Here is a 17,863-nt window from a genome sequence, read left to right on the forward strand (position 1 = left end):
TTCTAAAGTTCAGTGTTACAGAAAATTGTGACCTTGCTTTCATTTTGTAGGGCATCAAAAATGTGTAAAGTACTGGAGAATGGATTACATCTGTTTTGTCTTCTCCTAAAGTAATAATTTTTTTTTGTGGTTCTTTACTTTTCCTCTTTTCCTTTGGTCTGTGGCTGCAAAAATCACTTTAATTGCTCAGCTAATCTTTCCTTCTACCCAAGCATACCTTTAAAAAAACAGGTAATATTATTTTTTTGAGGCTGATATACTCTGATGAAATGTGAAGTTTATTTACTTTCCTTAGCATTCCTTTTCTCACTGGAGAGTATGACTAAACCAGTTCTCTTTAACTTTCGTGTAGATTTGTTATTGGGCGAGAAAAGCCTGGACAAGTGAGTGAGGTTGCCCAGTTGATAAGCCAGACTCTGGAACAAGAAAGGCGCCAGAGAGAGCTGCTTGAACAGCACTATGCCCAGTACGATGCTGACGACGACGAGGTAAGTTGCACTTGCAAACTTTCTTCTTCCTTCATTTTTTCTTACTACATCCCTGCTCGATAAGACTCTCTTTACCATATAACAGTAAGACAGATCTTTGCAGTTTTTCAAGGTGAATATATCAACCTCAACCTGACAGAAAGGAAATATTGCTTGTGTTTGTTATTAGCTTATCAATCAATTAATGGTATCATATTTAAAGTATGAAGTCTTCTGGATCAAATAAGCCCTCTTTTACCATATTATTAAGATACATTCATTGAAACAAAAAAAAAGGATAAAAATACCAAAATATAAATACTAGCTATCTTGGATTTTTCTCTCTCTGCTTTGTATTTTTCAATTTTTTTTCCAAATTTTCTACAGTAAGTATGTAACAGGGAACACTTTTTCAAAAAATCAGTAATCATTTTGAATGAAAAGACATACGTACATATACAAACATACACAGAAAAGTACTGAAAATTGCTGAGTTTTTTAAGAATTTTTTCCCCCCAGGAAGAGAAAGTTCTTTGGATCTGCTCACTATGATTTGTGCTAACATAATGCAGAGCAAAGCTTTTCCACCAGCACATATTCCATAGAGTAGATCCATATTGGAGTAATTTTGCATCTTGCTCTCTGTAAAAGATCAAGCAAATGAATAGAAGCTAACCCCCAAGTGAAAACGACTCTCCGGAACCCTTGTGTGCTGTAATATAATACAGATGCTGGCCTATTTCTAATGTGAGTGCCAAATGTACATTGATATAATGGGACAACATACTTTTTTATAAACATGTTAAACATGCATATGTTTCACATTGACATGTCAAAGGATCCATCAACAATGTAGCTGCAGAGTTTCATGCTCCATAAACATAGTGAATATTCAGGTAAAATAGATATTCTTCTTTATACCAGCTGGTAGAAGGACAGTGCAACTTCATATGTTCAACCTCTACTCATCTGATATATTATTTTTCCAGAACTTTTTTGGTTTCTATCAAGGACCTAGTGAAGATTAATAAAGAGACATTCAAATATTTTTCATGTATTCTTAGTGTGGAATGTTCTAACCCAAATGTATACTCATTTTTCATTTGTATGTAGTATAATGAGGATGTATGCTCTCTTTATTATAGTAGAAAAATTTTTCAGTGGTGCTTCAGTCAACTATTGATCTAAGAATAAACATCAGACTATTTATTTTTCACGTGAGTGAATTAGTTTCTTAAAATTCTATTTAATTGATTTAGTTTTTCACTTTCAGAATTCATTTTAAATGGCAAGTATTTTTTTTGAAACAGAAACAGTGATTTCCTCAAATATTTGAACTGTCATCTTCCCTATTTTTCAGTTCTCTGCACAAGTATCTTGCGTTTTATCAGAGACGCTGATTGCTTTGGCTGCAAGCCTGAATTAGGGTTGTAGAATCATTGCAGATTTGGCTGTTACCTGCTCACTCTGTTAGAAACAATTTAAGGTTCAGGGGAGTACGGGTGACATCAAGTGGTGGAAGGTGAGGAGGCCAAATTTTCCAGTCGTTGAACCTCAGTGTCTTTGCTTAAAAGTACAGGGCCAGTTCCTCGTATTCATAAAGCATGAGGAATAAAGCATCAGGTCTAACAAGGAAAGAGGGAAAAATCAGATATCTCTTTAATTAAGGCTTCCCAACTAAACATTTTAGATCACATACTACATATTTCCTCCAGTTATCTTGAAGAACAGATCACATTCATCTGCCAAAGCTTTCAACCTAAAGTTTTTTTTTTTTTGGTAAGATTTTCTCTAATAATTTGAATAAATGCATAAGGAATATTTGTCATTCAATGGTTATACTTAGAAATATACCATATGGATTTTGTTTATTTGTTTGTATGCCTTTTGCGGGGGACTTCCCTGGTGGCTCAGCAGTAAAGAATCTGCCTGCAATACAGGAGACCTGCGTTTGATCCCTGGGTTGGGAAGATCTCCTGAAGGAGAGTATGGCAACCTACTCCAGTATTCCTGCCTAGAGAATCCCATGAACAGTGGAGCCTGGTGGGCTACCGTCCATAGGGTCACACAGAGTCAGACATGACTGAAGCGACTAAGCAGCAGCAGCATGCCTGTTTTTATAAGGAAAGCAGAGTTGATTGTCACCTGAGCAAATATTCTCAGGGGCAAGGAGGGTAAATATTCAGTGCCAGGCTTCTGCCACGTGCCTTTCCTACATGATTTCAGATAATCTTTATAACAAGCAGAAGAGAATCCTTTCCCCTCCTTTTTCTAAAGATGTAATAATTGAGGCTTTTTCTAGTGGTATAGCTAGTGGCTGCCAGATTTAGGATGGGAACAGAGTCCTTCTGGCTCCGAAGCCTGGCCTCTTTGCAGCACACTGCTGATTTTGAATGGAGTAGACAGATGTGTCTGTCTTGTATCTAGGCACACACAGAGTAACTGGGACACAAGAGATTCTGGAACGATTCCTGTTTTGGGTAATGAAGTTTCTTGTAACACCAAGGTTCTGGAATTCTTTGTTCTATGAATTTCTATTAATAGGGAGATTGAAGAGGACTTCCCTGGTGGCTCAGACAGTAAAGCGTCTGTCTACAATGCAGGAGACCTGGGATCGATCCCTGGGTTGGGAAGATTCCCTGGAGAAGGAAACGGCAACCCACTCCAGTACTAAAAAATCCCCCAGGTGGAGGAGCCTGGTGTCCATGGGGTCGTAAAGAGTCGGACATGACTGAGCGACTTCACTGTTTTACTATAGGTAAATACTTAATCCAGAAGTAGCCTGTGAAGATAGGGCTTAGAGGGAAGAATAGCTGAATATAGAACTATTCTACAAAAAACCGGAGTTCAGTGTTAGGGTAAACTTTTTATTCTGCCTGCAAGTTGTTGAAATAGAAAGCAGATGCTTGCTACACCGAGTAGCCTTCACTTTATTGAAAAGGTCAAGGAGTTCTTTCTCATTGTTTGTTTCTCTCTCATGTTCCTTTTGGACACATCCCTCTCCCTTTCTTGTGTTACACACTGCCTCACCAAAGCATGCCCAGCTAAAACCAACCAACACACATAATTTTCTGTGTGTTAGAGAGACGAAAGGTCTGCAAATAGTGAAAATCCACTTTTGTGTAAACATGTCAGTTTATTTACTTGATTTAGACATTTTTTATTAATGCTTCCAGGTGTTTGTAAGTTGATTGATTTGAGTGTTATGTCCTTATTTTTTATTTATTCTCTCTCTGTGTTAATGAAAAGAATACATAATGAAAATAACCAATATTGGTTATCCAATGAGCGATTTGGATGGTCCTTGAATAATTTATTGATTTCATATGTAATTGAATAATTTATTGATTTACATATCCTTGTTAACCCTGAGTTGTGTAATCAATCACTTGGTTTCTCATTTTTCTTACCATTTATAGAATCATCTTGGGATTTCAAAGTTAGAATCATTTTTATTTGATAATATCCCCCATGACATTCCCTAGGCCAGCCAGGAAAACCTCTAATTAAATGCAGAACGACCAGGTTCATCCAGTTAATTTCCAGAGCCAGCACTTAGATCAGCATTGTCTACTGCTGCTGCTGCTAAGTCACTTCAGTCGTATCCGACTCTGTGCGACCCCAGAGACGGCAGCCCACCAGGCTCCCCCGTCCATGGGATTCTCCAGGCAAGAACACTGGAGTGGGTTGCCACTTCCTTCTCCAATACATGAAAGTGAAAAGTGAAAATGTTTGGTTGTGTCCAACTCTTTGCCACCGCATGGACTGTAGCCTAGCAGGCTCCTCCGTCCATGGGATTTTCCAGGCAAGAGTACTGCAGTGGGGTGCCATTTCCTTCTCCAATTGTCTACTGAAAAACAGATAACTCTGGTTTTGGTCACATAACCCAAGGTTGATTCTAATTTGGAACCTGTCACATTGACAGAGGGGAGTTGCTTGCTTGAACTGACCTATAAGGAAAGCATTGCACTGTGAGGAAATATATCCTGAAAATGTAAAAGTACAGTGGGCCTCTTATCAGAACCATATTGAGGATTAAGAATACTTTACCATGTATTGTGTGTGCTTATATGTATCTGTTTTAATAGTTTAATAAATTACAAATCATACTCCAGTAGAATTTAAAATATATAGATAATCCCAAACTTCATTTAAATTTCTGAATTTTCTGTTTTTTTTTTCCTTCAAATATTTAAACTGGAAGAGTTTAAAATAAGTGAGTGCCCAATTCAGTTTGAATTGCATTCCTGTTTCTGTTCATTCTCTGTTAAACATTCTGATTTTTTTTTAAAGTTAAAATGGCTCTGCCTAACAGCTGAAAAATAAAAGAAAGGATCCTTTAAAGAAGAGGGAGATGTATATCTGAACCACTGAAAAATTTTAAATGTAGATGTGAGTGTATCTGTGATAAGGCATTGTACTTCTGGATGTATAAAATTATCATTCATTTATTTTTCTTTCTTTCTTCTTTTTATTGTAAAACAAACAAACAAACAAACAATCTGAAAGGTAACCATGGAGGATTTCAGTACACCCCTCAGACAGTCAGCACTATCCCATGAAATTCTAAGGTTATAGTAAATTTTTCAACTAGATTTTATTTTCAGTAACAAATTTAATTTCCATTCATATGCCACAGCTATCAGTGTTTACCTTTTCAGGCGAGGTGATATAATTCTGGCATGTGTTTTGTGTCTCATGAGTCATGTATCTGTATTTTGGGAATTCATTTCTGTCAAAAAGAGCAAAATATAATGCGAAACACTGTGGGCTTAGATTGGAAATGAAATGTGAACTGGTACTGTACCACTCTTTAAAATTAGGACGTATATAATGGTGGTTCACATTAAAATGAGTTATTTTACATACACTTTTAAAATTATATGATTATTTTGCTTTTGCTTCTTTAAATATTAAGATATAATATTTATTAGACTTTGAAGTCTTAGATTATAGATGGCATTTCAAAGCCTTTTTGTGTAGTAGTTTATAACAAGATGAATTATCACTCCAGAAGCCAAGGCTCCTTCTCTTAAAATATAACTTAATCTTTCTTTCATAATTTGTTTTTATTACTAGAAATTATTATTATTACAACTATATTATGACAACATTAGCTTATTTTTTTAGAATCTTTTAAAGTATTGAATACAGTTTAGAGCAGCTGCCTACATGGATATGCATTTTTATTGCTTGTGTTAATATGTAATAATTAGAAGCAGGAATATAATGCAAGTTATGGTTTGCATAAGAGTTAAGGTTTACAGAAATGTAATTTTTATGTGAAAAAGCATTAAAGGGGTAACATTAAATTTGACTTACGCTGTATGCTGTTCCGGATCGGAAGCAGGTTGTGTTGTAGGAACAAGAGATTGCAGTTACTATGGAACTATGGACGGCCTTTTAACAATATGAACTGGGTTTATAACTAGTTACATGGTTGAGAAACTGAGAGTTTGGGGGTATTTTCTTAGTTCTTAAAAATTTATGTTACAGTAAGCACTGGAACTTCAGTGTTTCTCCTTCCTGTACACTAGGCTGCTGTCTCTAGTGGAGGGAAAAGCCTTTTTTAATTTTTGTTGTCAACCATTTTAGAACACTGTGGCTGAATTGCAAGGAGTGTCTGGCAACTGCAATAACAATAACAACTATTTCCTAAAGGTTTGTTTTTCGGTGGAAAATAATGCTTATCTTTACCTTCCTGCTTCATGTGTGAAATTAAAAAGTCTATGTGTCTTATTAACTAGCTCTGTGCTCGGAAGAACTTCTCTAGAACCATGTGTTTTGTATGTTGAATAACTATTTGAAAACAATCACTCAAAAAATAGTATTTAATTCTGAAACATAGCACACATTTTAGTCACAGGCTCTGCAGTTTGGACTCACTTCCTAATATTTCACCATGGATGTTTTTAACACCTAACATTTTAAATATTTTGTAATTCATAAAAAGGAAAAGAAAAAGATAACTAACAATAGGGCTGTATGATGTTTATAAAATATACACAGCAATTTAAATATATTGTCTTTAAATTCAGTGATCATTTTTTAGAAAGGATCATTTGGTAAAGTTCTTAATTTTTAAAAGAACTAAATGCATATATCTTTCAACTATAGTAGTACTTGTTTACATGACATATTGTAGGCATACTAAAATGTATAAAAATATTTTATACTTTAAATAATGAAACAATTCTCACTATCTTTCCGTTCAGTTCAGTTCAATTCAGTCACTCAATCGTGTCCAACTCTTTGCGACCCCATGAATTGCAGCACGCCAGGCCTCCCTGTCCATCACCGACTCCCAGAGTTCACTCAAACTCACGTCCATCGAGTCCGTGATGCCATCCAGCCATCTCATCCTCTGTCATCCCCTTCTCCTCCTGCCCCCAATCCCTCCCAGCACCAGAGTCTTTTCCAATGAGTCAACTCTTCGCATGAGGTGGCCAAAGTACTGGAGTTTCAGCCTTAGCATCATTCCTTCCAAAGAACACCCAGGACTGATCTTAGAATGGACTGGTTGGATCTCCTTGCAGTTCAAGGGACTCTCAAGAGTCTTCTCCAACACCACAGTTCAAAAGCATCAATTCTTCAGCACTCAGCTTTCTTCACAGTCCAACTCTCACATCCATACATGACTACTGGAAAAACCATAGCCTTGACTAGATGGACCTTTGTTGGCAAAGTAATGTCTCTGCTTTTTAATATGCTATCTAGGTTGGTCATAACTTTTCTTCCAAGGAGTAAGCATCTTTTAATTTCATGGCAGTAGTCATCATCTGCAGTGATTTTGGAGCCCCAAAAAATAAAGTCTGCCACTGTTTCCACTGTTTCCCCATCTATTTCCCAAGAAATGATGGGACCAGATGCCATGATCTTCGTTTTCTGAATGTTGAGCTTTAGGCCAACATTTTCGCTCTCCTCTTTCACTTTCGTCAAGAGGTTTTTAGTTCCTCTTCACTTTCTGCCTTAAGGGTGGTTTCACCTGCATATCTGAGGTTGTTGATATTTCTCCCAGCAGTCTTGATTCCAGCTTGTGTTTCTTCCAGTCCAGCGTTTCTTATGATGTACTCTGCATGTCAGTTAAATAAGCAGGGTGACAATATACAGCCTTGATGTACTTGTTTTCCTAGTTGGAACCAGTCTGTTGTTCCATGTTCAGTTCTAACTGTTGCTTCCTGATCTGCATACAGATTTCTCAGGAGGCAGGTCAGGTGGTCTGGTATTCCCATCTCTTTCAGAATTTTCCACAGTTTATTGTGATTCACTATCTTTAGCTGCCAGTAACAGTGATAAGAGTAACTTAGAAATGGGAAGTCAGGTGTATTTAAAAGGGAGATTGAATCAGTTCTAATGAGGTGGATGAAACTGGAGCCGATTATACAGAGTGAAGTAAGCCAGAAAGAAAAATACCAATACAGTATACTAATGCATATATATGGAATTTAGAAAGATGGTAACAATAACCCTATATGTGAGACAGCAAAAGAGACACAGATGTATAGAACAGTCTTTTGGACTCTGTGGAGAGGGCGAGGGTGGGATGATTTGGGAGAATGGCATTGAAACATGTATATTATCACATGTGAAATGAATCGCCAGTCCAGGTTCGATGCATGAGACAAGGTGCTCAGGGCTGGTGCACTGGGATGACCCAGAGGGATGGGATGGGGAGGGAGGTGGGAGGGGTGTTCAGGATGGGGAACACATACACACACAAAAAGACAAATGAAAGAGAGATTGCTTTATGGTGATTAGAAGAGCCAGAAAAATAGAAGAAATACAAAACCTTTCAACTTGTATGCAGACTCCTATTTGACTGGACTTTTAAAATTATTATATTTAATCATACCCTTTGGTTTATGATCCCAGATCTCTACTAGTGGTCATTATCATTGAAATTCAGAATCATAAGGTACTTGGAAGACATTCAGTTAAAGATTGTGTTCATTTTTGGTCTTACCTAAGCAATGCACACATGTACACACAAGCACACACACAAACAAATACACTATGCTCAAGAGGTGGCATACTGCTCTACTTGAAAGGTCCTCTCTAGTAATAGTACTTGTATGTAGAAACATTGGTATTTATAACATTGAGCAGAGACAGGAAGATGTAGCATGTGAAGGGAAATTAGAAGTTAGAACAGAAAACTTTGCCTAAATAATGCCATCTTTTTGTATCTCATCTTTGGGGTTTATTTTTATTTATTATAATTCAGGTGATTTGAATATGTTTTCTCATTTTTTTCCAACTACCACATTGTGATATGAATTCATGAGCCAGATACAAAATGTCAGATAGAATTTAAATTTAAATTAAATTTCTCTCAGATTACAGACTTTGTACTTTCTAGAAACCATTCTAGAACAGTTCAGTGATGAATTGCAGAGTTAGCAATGTTACACACAAGTGCCATAAAAACAAACACAAATGACAGTATTTTTCCAACTTTATAAACATTTATGAGTTGAATATAATTTTTTACCAAAAAGCTCAAAAATGCTAAAATGCACAGTAAGAGTTCAGCCTTATTATCCTGGGAAACTAACTTTCCAGTGGGCCACAGGGATCCTGTGGTTCCCCATGCTTTGGGGTCTCCTGTTTTCTCTACCTTGAATGCCATTCCTTGCACTCTTTGTTGCTCTTGTTAATCCTGTTCACCTTTCAGAACTCCGTTTAGGTTTCATCCATTCCTCCAAAAGCTTTCCTGGGCTGTCTCAGCTGGGCTGAGGGCCAGTTTTTATCCAGTCAGTAGCACCTTGTATAGCTTTCTCTACCACTCTTTATCTGCTGCTAGTTTGTAATCTCTGCAATGGCAGCTTTCAGTAGCTGCTTGACTTTGAATACAGGCAGGGGTGAGCGCAACACTGGGCAGTTAGAGGAAGCCAGGACATTGAATCGAATTGAATCACTCAAATGATATTAAGGTGAAGAGTGGCGAGAAGAGTCAAATGAGGAGAATGACGTTCAGTTAGGAACATAACTGAAATAGTGAAGGGGAAATGGCACAGAATACAGGGACAAAAGAATCTGACTGGGAATAGGTTAGAGACTGAAGGTAGGGAAAGGACTGAAGGAAGCTGCTGTGCTTGTCTTTGGCACTTTGAGGGTTAGCACCTTTCTGTGGGCTTTGGCTATCACATTTTAACTGTTTTGGGAGACTATGAATTTACAAGAAGACCTTATCTTTATCACATTGCACCAAAATCTTCTGCATATAAAGCCAAGAAAAAAAATAATTAATGCGTATTTCATTCCTTGAAAACCTTTGGGACCTTGGAAATAGCAGCCTGGTGACTCATACTGACATGACTGCTTTTTAGTCATAAATGAATAAACAAGTAGTAGAAATAGAATAGTCGAAATGGCCTAAGTGATACCAAGATCTATACTGCATTGATCTTCTCCTGCCCATTGTATGAACTTAGAAATATCCTTCAATCAGAAATCTTTCCTGATACCAGGAATATAGTCAAACCTTTAGAGTGTGAAATGTATATAATGGGGTATATGGCCTTGGTACCAACACCAGATAATGATGAAAAAGATGTGTAAGTTATTCCTATTCAAAAGAATAAAGTTCTTCCCTACTCAAAATAATACGAAAAATTGTAAACAAAATAGTAGCAAACCGTATTCAATAACATAAAAAAGATATCATGGCCAAGTTGAGTTTAGCCAATAATGAAAGTATGGTTTAACACTGGAAAATCAGTCACTATTGCATCTGACATTGTATGGAAAGGCATGAAGAAATAATTAAAGAAATAAATTAGAAAGAAAGACATAAGAGTTACCATTACCAAGAGTTATCGTAAGAGTTATTATTACCAAGTGATTGTCTGTTTGGTAAACCTCAAATATATATACAGAGGATACATTACAGATAGAAGTAATATATGATTTCAGAGAATTTGCTGGATACAGAATTAATATAAAATATAACACCTATTTCACTGTATCTACATAGAGAAAATGTAATTTGTAAGCTATTTACCTTGTTAAAGGCAAGAACATGCCTAACAAAGGATAAGTATGACCTTCATGGAGAAAAATACATTTTATTGAACTTTATTAAAGAAAGCTTGTATAGAAAGACAAAAAAACCTTCTTGTTCATGGACTAGGAGACTCAATAGCTTAATTCAGTCAATTTTCTATAAGTTAATTTATATATTCAATATGATTGAAATAAAAATGATTCTAAGGAACTTTTAGATGGAATTGGATAACCTGATGCTCAAATATGTATATGAAAGAATAATGCACCAGAAATAACCATGATATTTCACATGGTATTTATTATTAAGAGATATTTACTATATTATATTAAGAGATATTTATTATTAAACTGTAGCAAGTTAGAACCTAGGACAGAAGAATGGACAAGTTGGTCAGTTAGCTCAGAAACAGACCCTCCCACATAGAAAATTTGTTTGTGACACAGATAACACTCTAGATGAGCTGAGAAATATTAGGCTTTTCAATGAAGGGTAAATGGTAAAATTGCAATCCTTATCTCAATCTGAGCTTAAAAGTTCATTCCAGATAAATTATTACTCAAATGTGAAAAGAAAAGCTGTAAAATTTAGGATTCAGTATAGAATAATATCTTTATGACTTCAGTGTAAGAAATGGTTCCTTACATGAGACACTTAAGCAAATCCATAAAGGAAACAATTGAGAAAATTGAGTGCATTACCATTAATAACTTCTTCTTATCAAGAGACTACTTCTGTGAAAACAAAAAGACATACCAGAAGCTTGAAGAAAATATTTGAAAAAGTAAAAAACTGAAAGAAACCTGTATAAAAAGTCCTCTATGAGCCAGTGAGAAAAGTCTACATATAGACTATTGACTTAAATCATCATATTGTAGGAAAAGAGAAATCTGAGTGGCCAATGAGCACATGAAAAGATGCTCAAACATATTAGGAACCAAAATGTAAAACTTAAAAGCCAAAATGAAATACTATTTTCCATCTATAAAATTGATTTAAATTGGATATTTTAAGTTTTGGTGGGAATATGGACTAAAAGGAACTCTTCTCTGTATAAATATAAATTGGCCAATTCACTTTGAAAAGTGATTTGGCATTATCTAGTGAAGTTGACTCAACAATTATGTTTCTTAAAAAAATACGTTAGTAAAATTCTTAAATTCACGAGGTGTTGCTGTTGTTGCTGTTCAGCCACTCAGTCGTGTTTGACTTTTGTGACCCCATGAACTGCAGCACACCAGGCCTCCCTGTCCTTCACTATCTCCCTGAGATTGCTCAAACTCATGTCCATTGAATCCATGATACCATCCAGTCATCTCATCCTCTGTCGTTCCCTTCTCCTGCCTTCAGTCTGTCCCAGCTCAGGGTCTTTTCCAGTGAGTCAGCTCTTCCAGTGAGTCTTGCATCACGTGTCCAAAGAATTAGAGCTTCAGCTTCAGCATCAGTCCTTCCAATGAATATTGTGGGTTGACTTTCTTTAGAATTGATTGGTGTGATCTCCTTGCTGTCTAAGGGACTCTCAAGAGTCTTTTCCAGCACCACAGTTTGAAAGCATCCATTCTTCAATGTTCAGCCTTCTTTATGGTCCAACTCTCACATCCATACATGACCACTGGAAAACCATAGTCTTGACTAGACGGACCTTTGTTGGCAAAGTACTGTCTCTGCTTTTTAATATGCTGTCTAGGTTGGTCATAACTTTTCTTCCAAGGAGCAAGCATCTTTTAATTTCATGGCTGCAGTCGCCATCTGCAGTGATTTTGGAGACCAAGAAAATAAAGTCTGCCACTGTTTCCATTGTTTCCCCATCCATTGGCCATGAAGTGATGGGACCAGATTCCATAATCTCAGTTTTTTGAACATTGAGTTTTAAGCTAGCTTTTTCATTCTCTTTTACATTCATTCAGAGGCTCTTTAGTTCCTCTTCACTTTCTGCCATTAAAGTGGTGTCATCCGCATATCTGAGGTTACTGATATTTCTCCCAGCAGTCTTGATTCCAGCTTGTGACTCATCCAGCCTGGCATTTCTCATGATGTACTCTGCGTATAAGTTAAATAAGCAGGGTGACAATGTATAGCCTTGACATACTCCTTTCCCAATTTGAAATGAGTCCATTGTTCCATGACCAGTTCTAACTGTTGCTTCTTTACCTGCATATAGGTTTCTCAGGAGGCAGGTCAGGTGGTCTGGTGTTCCCATCTCTTTCAGAATTTACCACAGTTTGTTGTGGAAGCACAGTGTAATATCATTCTTGTAATTGAAAAGAATTGGATACAACTGATATCTCTATCAAAAAGAGAATGGGTTAATATATTGAGGTATATTCAATGGAATACCATACAGAAGATGTCTCTGCAATTCATAACAGGAATTTCAGGAGCCTATAATTAAAAAGAGAAAGGCACAGAAGAATATAAATGATACAAACTTCATATAAATGACTCCATTTATATGAAGTTCAAAATCATGTAAAAATTACTGATACATTACTTAGTCATACAAAAATATAGTAAAGCTAAAGAAAAACAAGAATGATAAAAATCAGCAGAATTCTTCTGAAGGGCGAGAGACTAAACTATTATAGAATCAAGAGGCACACAGAGAGGATTATAATTGAAATGTAGTGGCACTGCCCCTTAAGTTGTCAGTTCATTTGTGGTGGTTATATCCTTATTTCATTATATTTTTGTATATTTCATAAATATTATTTGTGTGAACTCAATATTTAATGAAAAAGTTAAAATCTTAATTAGATCCCATTTGTTTATTTTTGCTTTTATTTCCAGAATTCTGGGAGGTGGATCATAGAGGATCCTGCTGTGATTTATGTCTAAGAGTGTTTTGCCTATATTCTCCTCTAGGAGTTTTATAGTTTCTGATCTTACATTTAGATCTTTAATCCATTTTGAGTTTATTTTTGTGTACAGTGTTAGAAAGTGATCTAGTTTCATTCTTTTACAAGTTGTTGACCAGTTTTCCCAGCACCACTTGTTAAAGAGATTGTCTTTACTCCATTGTATATTCTTGCCTCCTTTGTCAAAGATAAGGTGTCCATATGTGTGTGGATTTATCTCTGGGCTTTCTATTTTGTTCCATTGATCTATATGTCTGTCTTTGTGCCAGTACCATACTGTCTTGATGACTGTGGCTTTGTAGTAGAGCCTGAAGTCAGGCAAGTTGATTCCTCCAGTTCCATTCTTCTTTCTCAAGATTGCTTTGGCTATTCGAGGTTTTTTGTATTTCCATACAAATCTTGAAATTATTTGTTCTAGTTCTGTGAAAAATGTGGCTGATAGCTTGATAGGGATTGCATTGAATTTGTAAATTGCTTTGGGTAGTATACTCATTTTCACTATATTGATTCTTCCGATCCATGAACATGGTATATTTCTCCATCTATTAGTGTCCTCTTTGATTTCTTTCATCAGTGTTTTATAGTTTTCTATATATAGGTCTTTAGTTTCTTTAGGTAGATATATTCCTAAGTATTTTATTCTTTTCGTTGCAATGGTAAATGGAATTGTTTCCTTAATTTCTTTTTCTACTTTCTCATTATTCGTGTATAGGAATGCAAGGGATTTCGGTGTGTTGATTTTATATCCTGCAACTTTACTATATTCATTGATGAGCTCTAGTAATTTTCTGGTGGAGTCTTTAGGGTTTTCCATGTAGAGGATCATGTCATCTGCAAACAGTGAGAGTTTTACTTCTTCTTTTCCAATTTGGATTCCTTTTATTTCTTTTTCTGTTCTGATTGCTGTGTCCAAAACTTCCAGAACTATGTTGAATAGTAGTGGTGAAAGTGGACACCCTTGTCTTGTTCCTGACTTTAGGGGAAATGCTTTCAATTTTTCACCATTGAGGATAATGTTTGCTGTGGGTTTGTCATAAAGCTTCTGCACAACAAAGGAAAATATAAGCAAGGTTAAAAGACAGCCTTCTGAATGGGAGAAAATAATAGCAAATGAAGCAACTGACAAACAACTAATCTCAAAAATATACAAGCAACTTATGCAGCTCAACTCCAGAAAAATAAACAACCCAATCAAAAAATGGGCCAAAGAACTAAATAGACATTTCTCCAAAGAAGACATACGGATGGCTAACAAACACATGAAAAGATGCTCAACATCACTCATTATTAGAGAAATGCAAAGCAAAACCACAATGAGGTACCACTTCACACCAGTCAGAATGGCTGTGATCCAAAAATCTGCAAGCAATAAATGCTGGAGAGGGTGTGGAGAAAAGGGAACCCTCCTACACTGTTGGTGGGAATGCAAACTAGTACAGCCACTATGGAGAACAGTGTGGAGATTCCTTAAAAAATTGCAAATAGAACTACCTTATGACCCAGCAATCCCCCTGCTGGGCATACACACCGAGGAAACCAGAATTGAAAGAGACACATGTACCCCAATGTTCATCGCAGCACTGTTTATAATAGCCAGGACATGGAAACAACCTAGATGTCCATCAGCAGATGAATGGATAAGAAAGCGGTGGTACATATACACAATGGAGTATTACTCAGCCGTTAAAAAGAATTCATTTGAATCAGTTCTGATGAGATGGATGAAACTGGAGCCAATTATACAGAGTGAAGTAAGCCAGAAAGAAAAACACCAATACAGTATACTAACACATATATATGGAATTTAGGAAGATGGCAATGACGACCCTGTATGCAAGACAGGAAAAAAGACACAAATGTGTATAACGGACTTTTGGACTCAGAGGGAGAGGGAGAGGGTGGGATGATTTGGGAGAATGGGAATTCTAACATGTATACTATCATGTAAGAATTGAATCGCCAGTCCATGTCTGACGTAGGGTGCAGCATGCTTGGGGCTGGTGCATGGGGATGACCCAGAGAGATGTTGTGGGGAGGGAGGTGGGAGGGGGGGTCATGTTTGGGAACGCATGTAAGAATTAAAGATTTTAAAATTTTAAAAATAAATAAATAAATAAATAAATTAAGTTAAAAAAATAAATAAATAAAATTAAGTTGAAAAAAAAAAGTTAAAATCTGTCATGTTCAATTGCTTATATTTAACAGTTATGTGCATATAAAATGAATATGACATGATTCGTGCTCTCCAGGGTCCTGTAAAATGACTTAAAGACTTTGTGTCTCAAAGTGGGATTCTCATAGTACTTCTTTTTTTTAAATATAAATTTATTTATTTTAATTGGAAGTTAAGTACTTAACAATATTGTATTGGTTTTGCTCATAGTACTTCTTTAGGATTGCAAATTTCTCCACCCAACCTCGCATCTGCTGGAAGAGAATATGCGCTATAAATGGCCTAGGGCTATGCGAGTTTGTGGGAAGGGTTAGGTATAATCAGGCTGGAGCTGCCCAGTTTAAAGATGCCAGGAAAACTGTCGGGAAGACTTTTGAGCGCTGGTATTGCAGACACTTTTCAAGAAGAAATTTTTGTCACAAACCACCAGATAGCCATAATGAGGAGAGGAGTAAAATTATTCCCCCTCAAAGGAAATTATAAGTTTGAGAGTACATTTATTATTAATCCATAGAAACACCATCAATGATATTTTTGTTGGTCTTACTTTTTGTTTGCTATAGATTCTGTAGCTATAATTTCTAGATCTATGTGATAATCAGCATTTTTGCAATCATATGAGTCAATTTTTTATGAATACACCATATTTTCCAAGATTCAATTAGTTGTACAATTAAAGAATTATTGAAATAATAATAGTGTGCCACTTGGTCAGTGTAGTTGTTCTCTTCTGCAGATTAAAGATTCAGGAAAATACAAATCTCTTAAGTCTCTTCCCACAGTTCTGCTGGCAACAGAATAAGTGCTTCATTGTTTCCTTAGCAAGTAAAATGAAACTCAAGGAAGGCTGCCAGTTTGAAACTGCAGTGTGACATTTGAATTACAGAGGTCTACTTTGGTCTCTTGACTGTTTAGTTCTGGATATCAGTGGGAAAAATAGGGATCACTGGTTCCCTCCTCATATAGAATATATTCATCAGAGACTTAAAGACAATGACATTTATATCTTAGTAAGTAGCTATCAGTTATAAAGAGGAATTGAATTAGAAATATTGAGTCATGGAAAAATATAGTTTATACTCCCCAGAAGCTTAGTATTTTGCTGTGGAAACAAATATGTATGGTAAAGAATTTAAATCATTTTCAAAGCAGTCTGTCAAAAGGCCAGAGTCTAAAAGAATCATCACAACAAAGGACACACAAAAGTAAAAGCGTGAGTTTGAGACTCGTGGTTTCAGCTTTTATTTGCAAGAATTTGTTTGTTGTTATTGTTTATATGTTTTTTGTAACTAAGAAGCTGGGGTAATATTGGGTGAAATCAAGAAATAAAAAGACCAGTTTACCTGCAGAGTATATGAAAGGAGTAATGGTGGGAAAGTCTTCAACAGAGTAAACGGAATAATGTTATAAAAACTTCAAAAATTAGCTAAATTTCTAGGAAGTTTTTTGAAACTAACACAACATTGTAAAGCTACTATACCCCAATAATAATAATAATAATGATTGGGAACAGTTCTCTCCAGGGCTGTAAGATTTCTGAGGCATTGACTACTGTTTGTTCTAAACTTCAAGTCCCTTATAATTATACAGTGGAAGTGACAAATAGATTCAAGGCATTAGATCTCATAGAGTGCCTGAAGAACTATGGACGGAAGTTCATGACATTGTACAGCTATGGCCCTAACAGAAGCAGAAGGTGTCAAGAATACACAGAAGAACTATACAAAACAGCTCTTCATGACCCAGATAATGGTGTGATCACTCTCCTAGAGCCTGACATTCTAGAATGCGAAGTCAAGTGGGCCTTAGGAAACATCACTACAAACAAAGCTAGTGGAGGTGATGGAATTCCAATTGAGGTATTTCAAATCCTAAAAGATGATGCTCTGAAAGTGCTGCACTCAATATGCCAGCAAATTTGGAAAACTCAGCAGTGGCCACAGGACTGGAAAAGGTCAGTTTTCATTCCAGTCCCAAAGAAAGGCAATGCCAAAGAATGTTCAAACTACCGCACAATTACACTCATCTCACACAGTAGCAAAGTAATGCTCAAAATTCTCCAAGCCACGCTTCAACAATACATGAACCGTGAACTTCCAGATGTTCAAGCTGGATTTAGGAAAGGCAGAGGAACCAGAGATCAAATTGCCAACATCTGTTGGATCTTTGAAAAAGCAAGAGAGTTCCAGAATAACATCTACTTCTGCTTTATCAGCTACGCCAAAGCCGTTGACTGTGTGGATCACAACGAACTATGGAAAATTCTTCAAGAGATGAGAATACCAGACCACCTGACCTGCCTCCTGAGAAATCTGTATGCAGGTCAAGAAGCAACAGTTAGAACTGGACATGGAACAACTGG

General features: G+C 36.3%; 2 protein-coding genes across 27 annotated transcripts in view; one reads left to right on the forward strand and one right to left on the reverse strand.

Moving 5' to 3' along the window:
* Nucleotides 1–17,863, forward strand: part of PPP1R9A (protein phosphatase 1 regulatory subunit 9A) — a 345,069-nt gene that overhangs the window by 244,525 nt on the left and 82,681 nt on the right. For 14 of the 25 annotated variants that reach the window (XM_060414485.1, XM_060414467.1, XM_060414471.1 and 11 more), the window contains one exon: nucleotides 353–488. In XM_060414485.1, coding sequence (XP_060270468.1) covers nucleotides 353–488 — 136 coding nt within the window. Of the gene's footprint in view, nucleotides 1–352; nucleotides 489–6,062; nucleotides 6,129–17,863 lie in introns of all 25 variants that reach the window. The other 11 variants (XM_060414484.1, XM_027968460.3, XM_060414474.1 and 8 more) reach the window with 1 other exon arrangement.
* LOC132659663 (uncharacterized) overlaps nucleotides 1–17,863 on the reverse strand; it is a 60,882-nt gene that overhangs the window by 22,797 nt on the left and 20,222 nt on the right. The gene's annotated exons all lie outside the window — the stretch shown is intronic.

The sequence above is a fragment of the Ovis aries genome, chromosome 4, assembly GCF_016772045.2.
Source record: "Ovis aries strain OAR_USU_Benz2616 breed Rambouillet chromosome 4, ARS-UI_Ramb_v3.0, whole genome shotgun sequence".
NCBI lineage: Eukaryota > Metazoa > Chordata > Mammalia > Artiodactyla > Bovidae > Ovis > Ovis aries.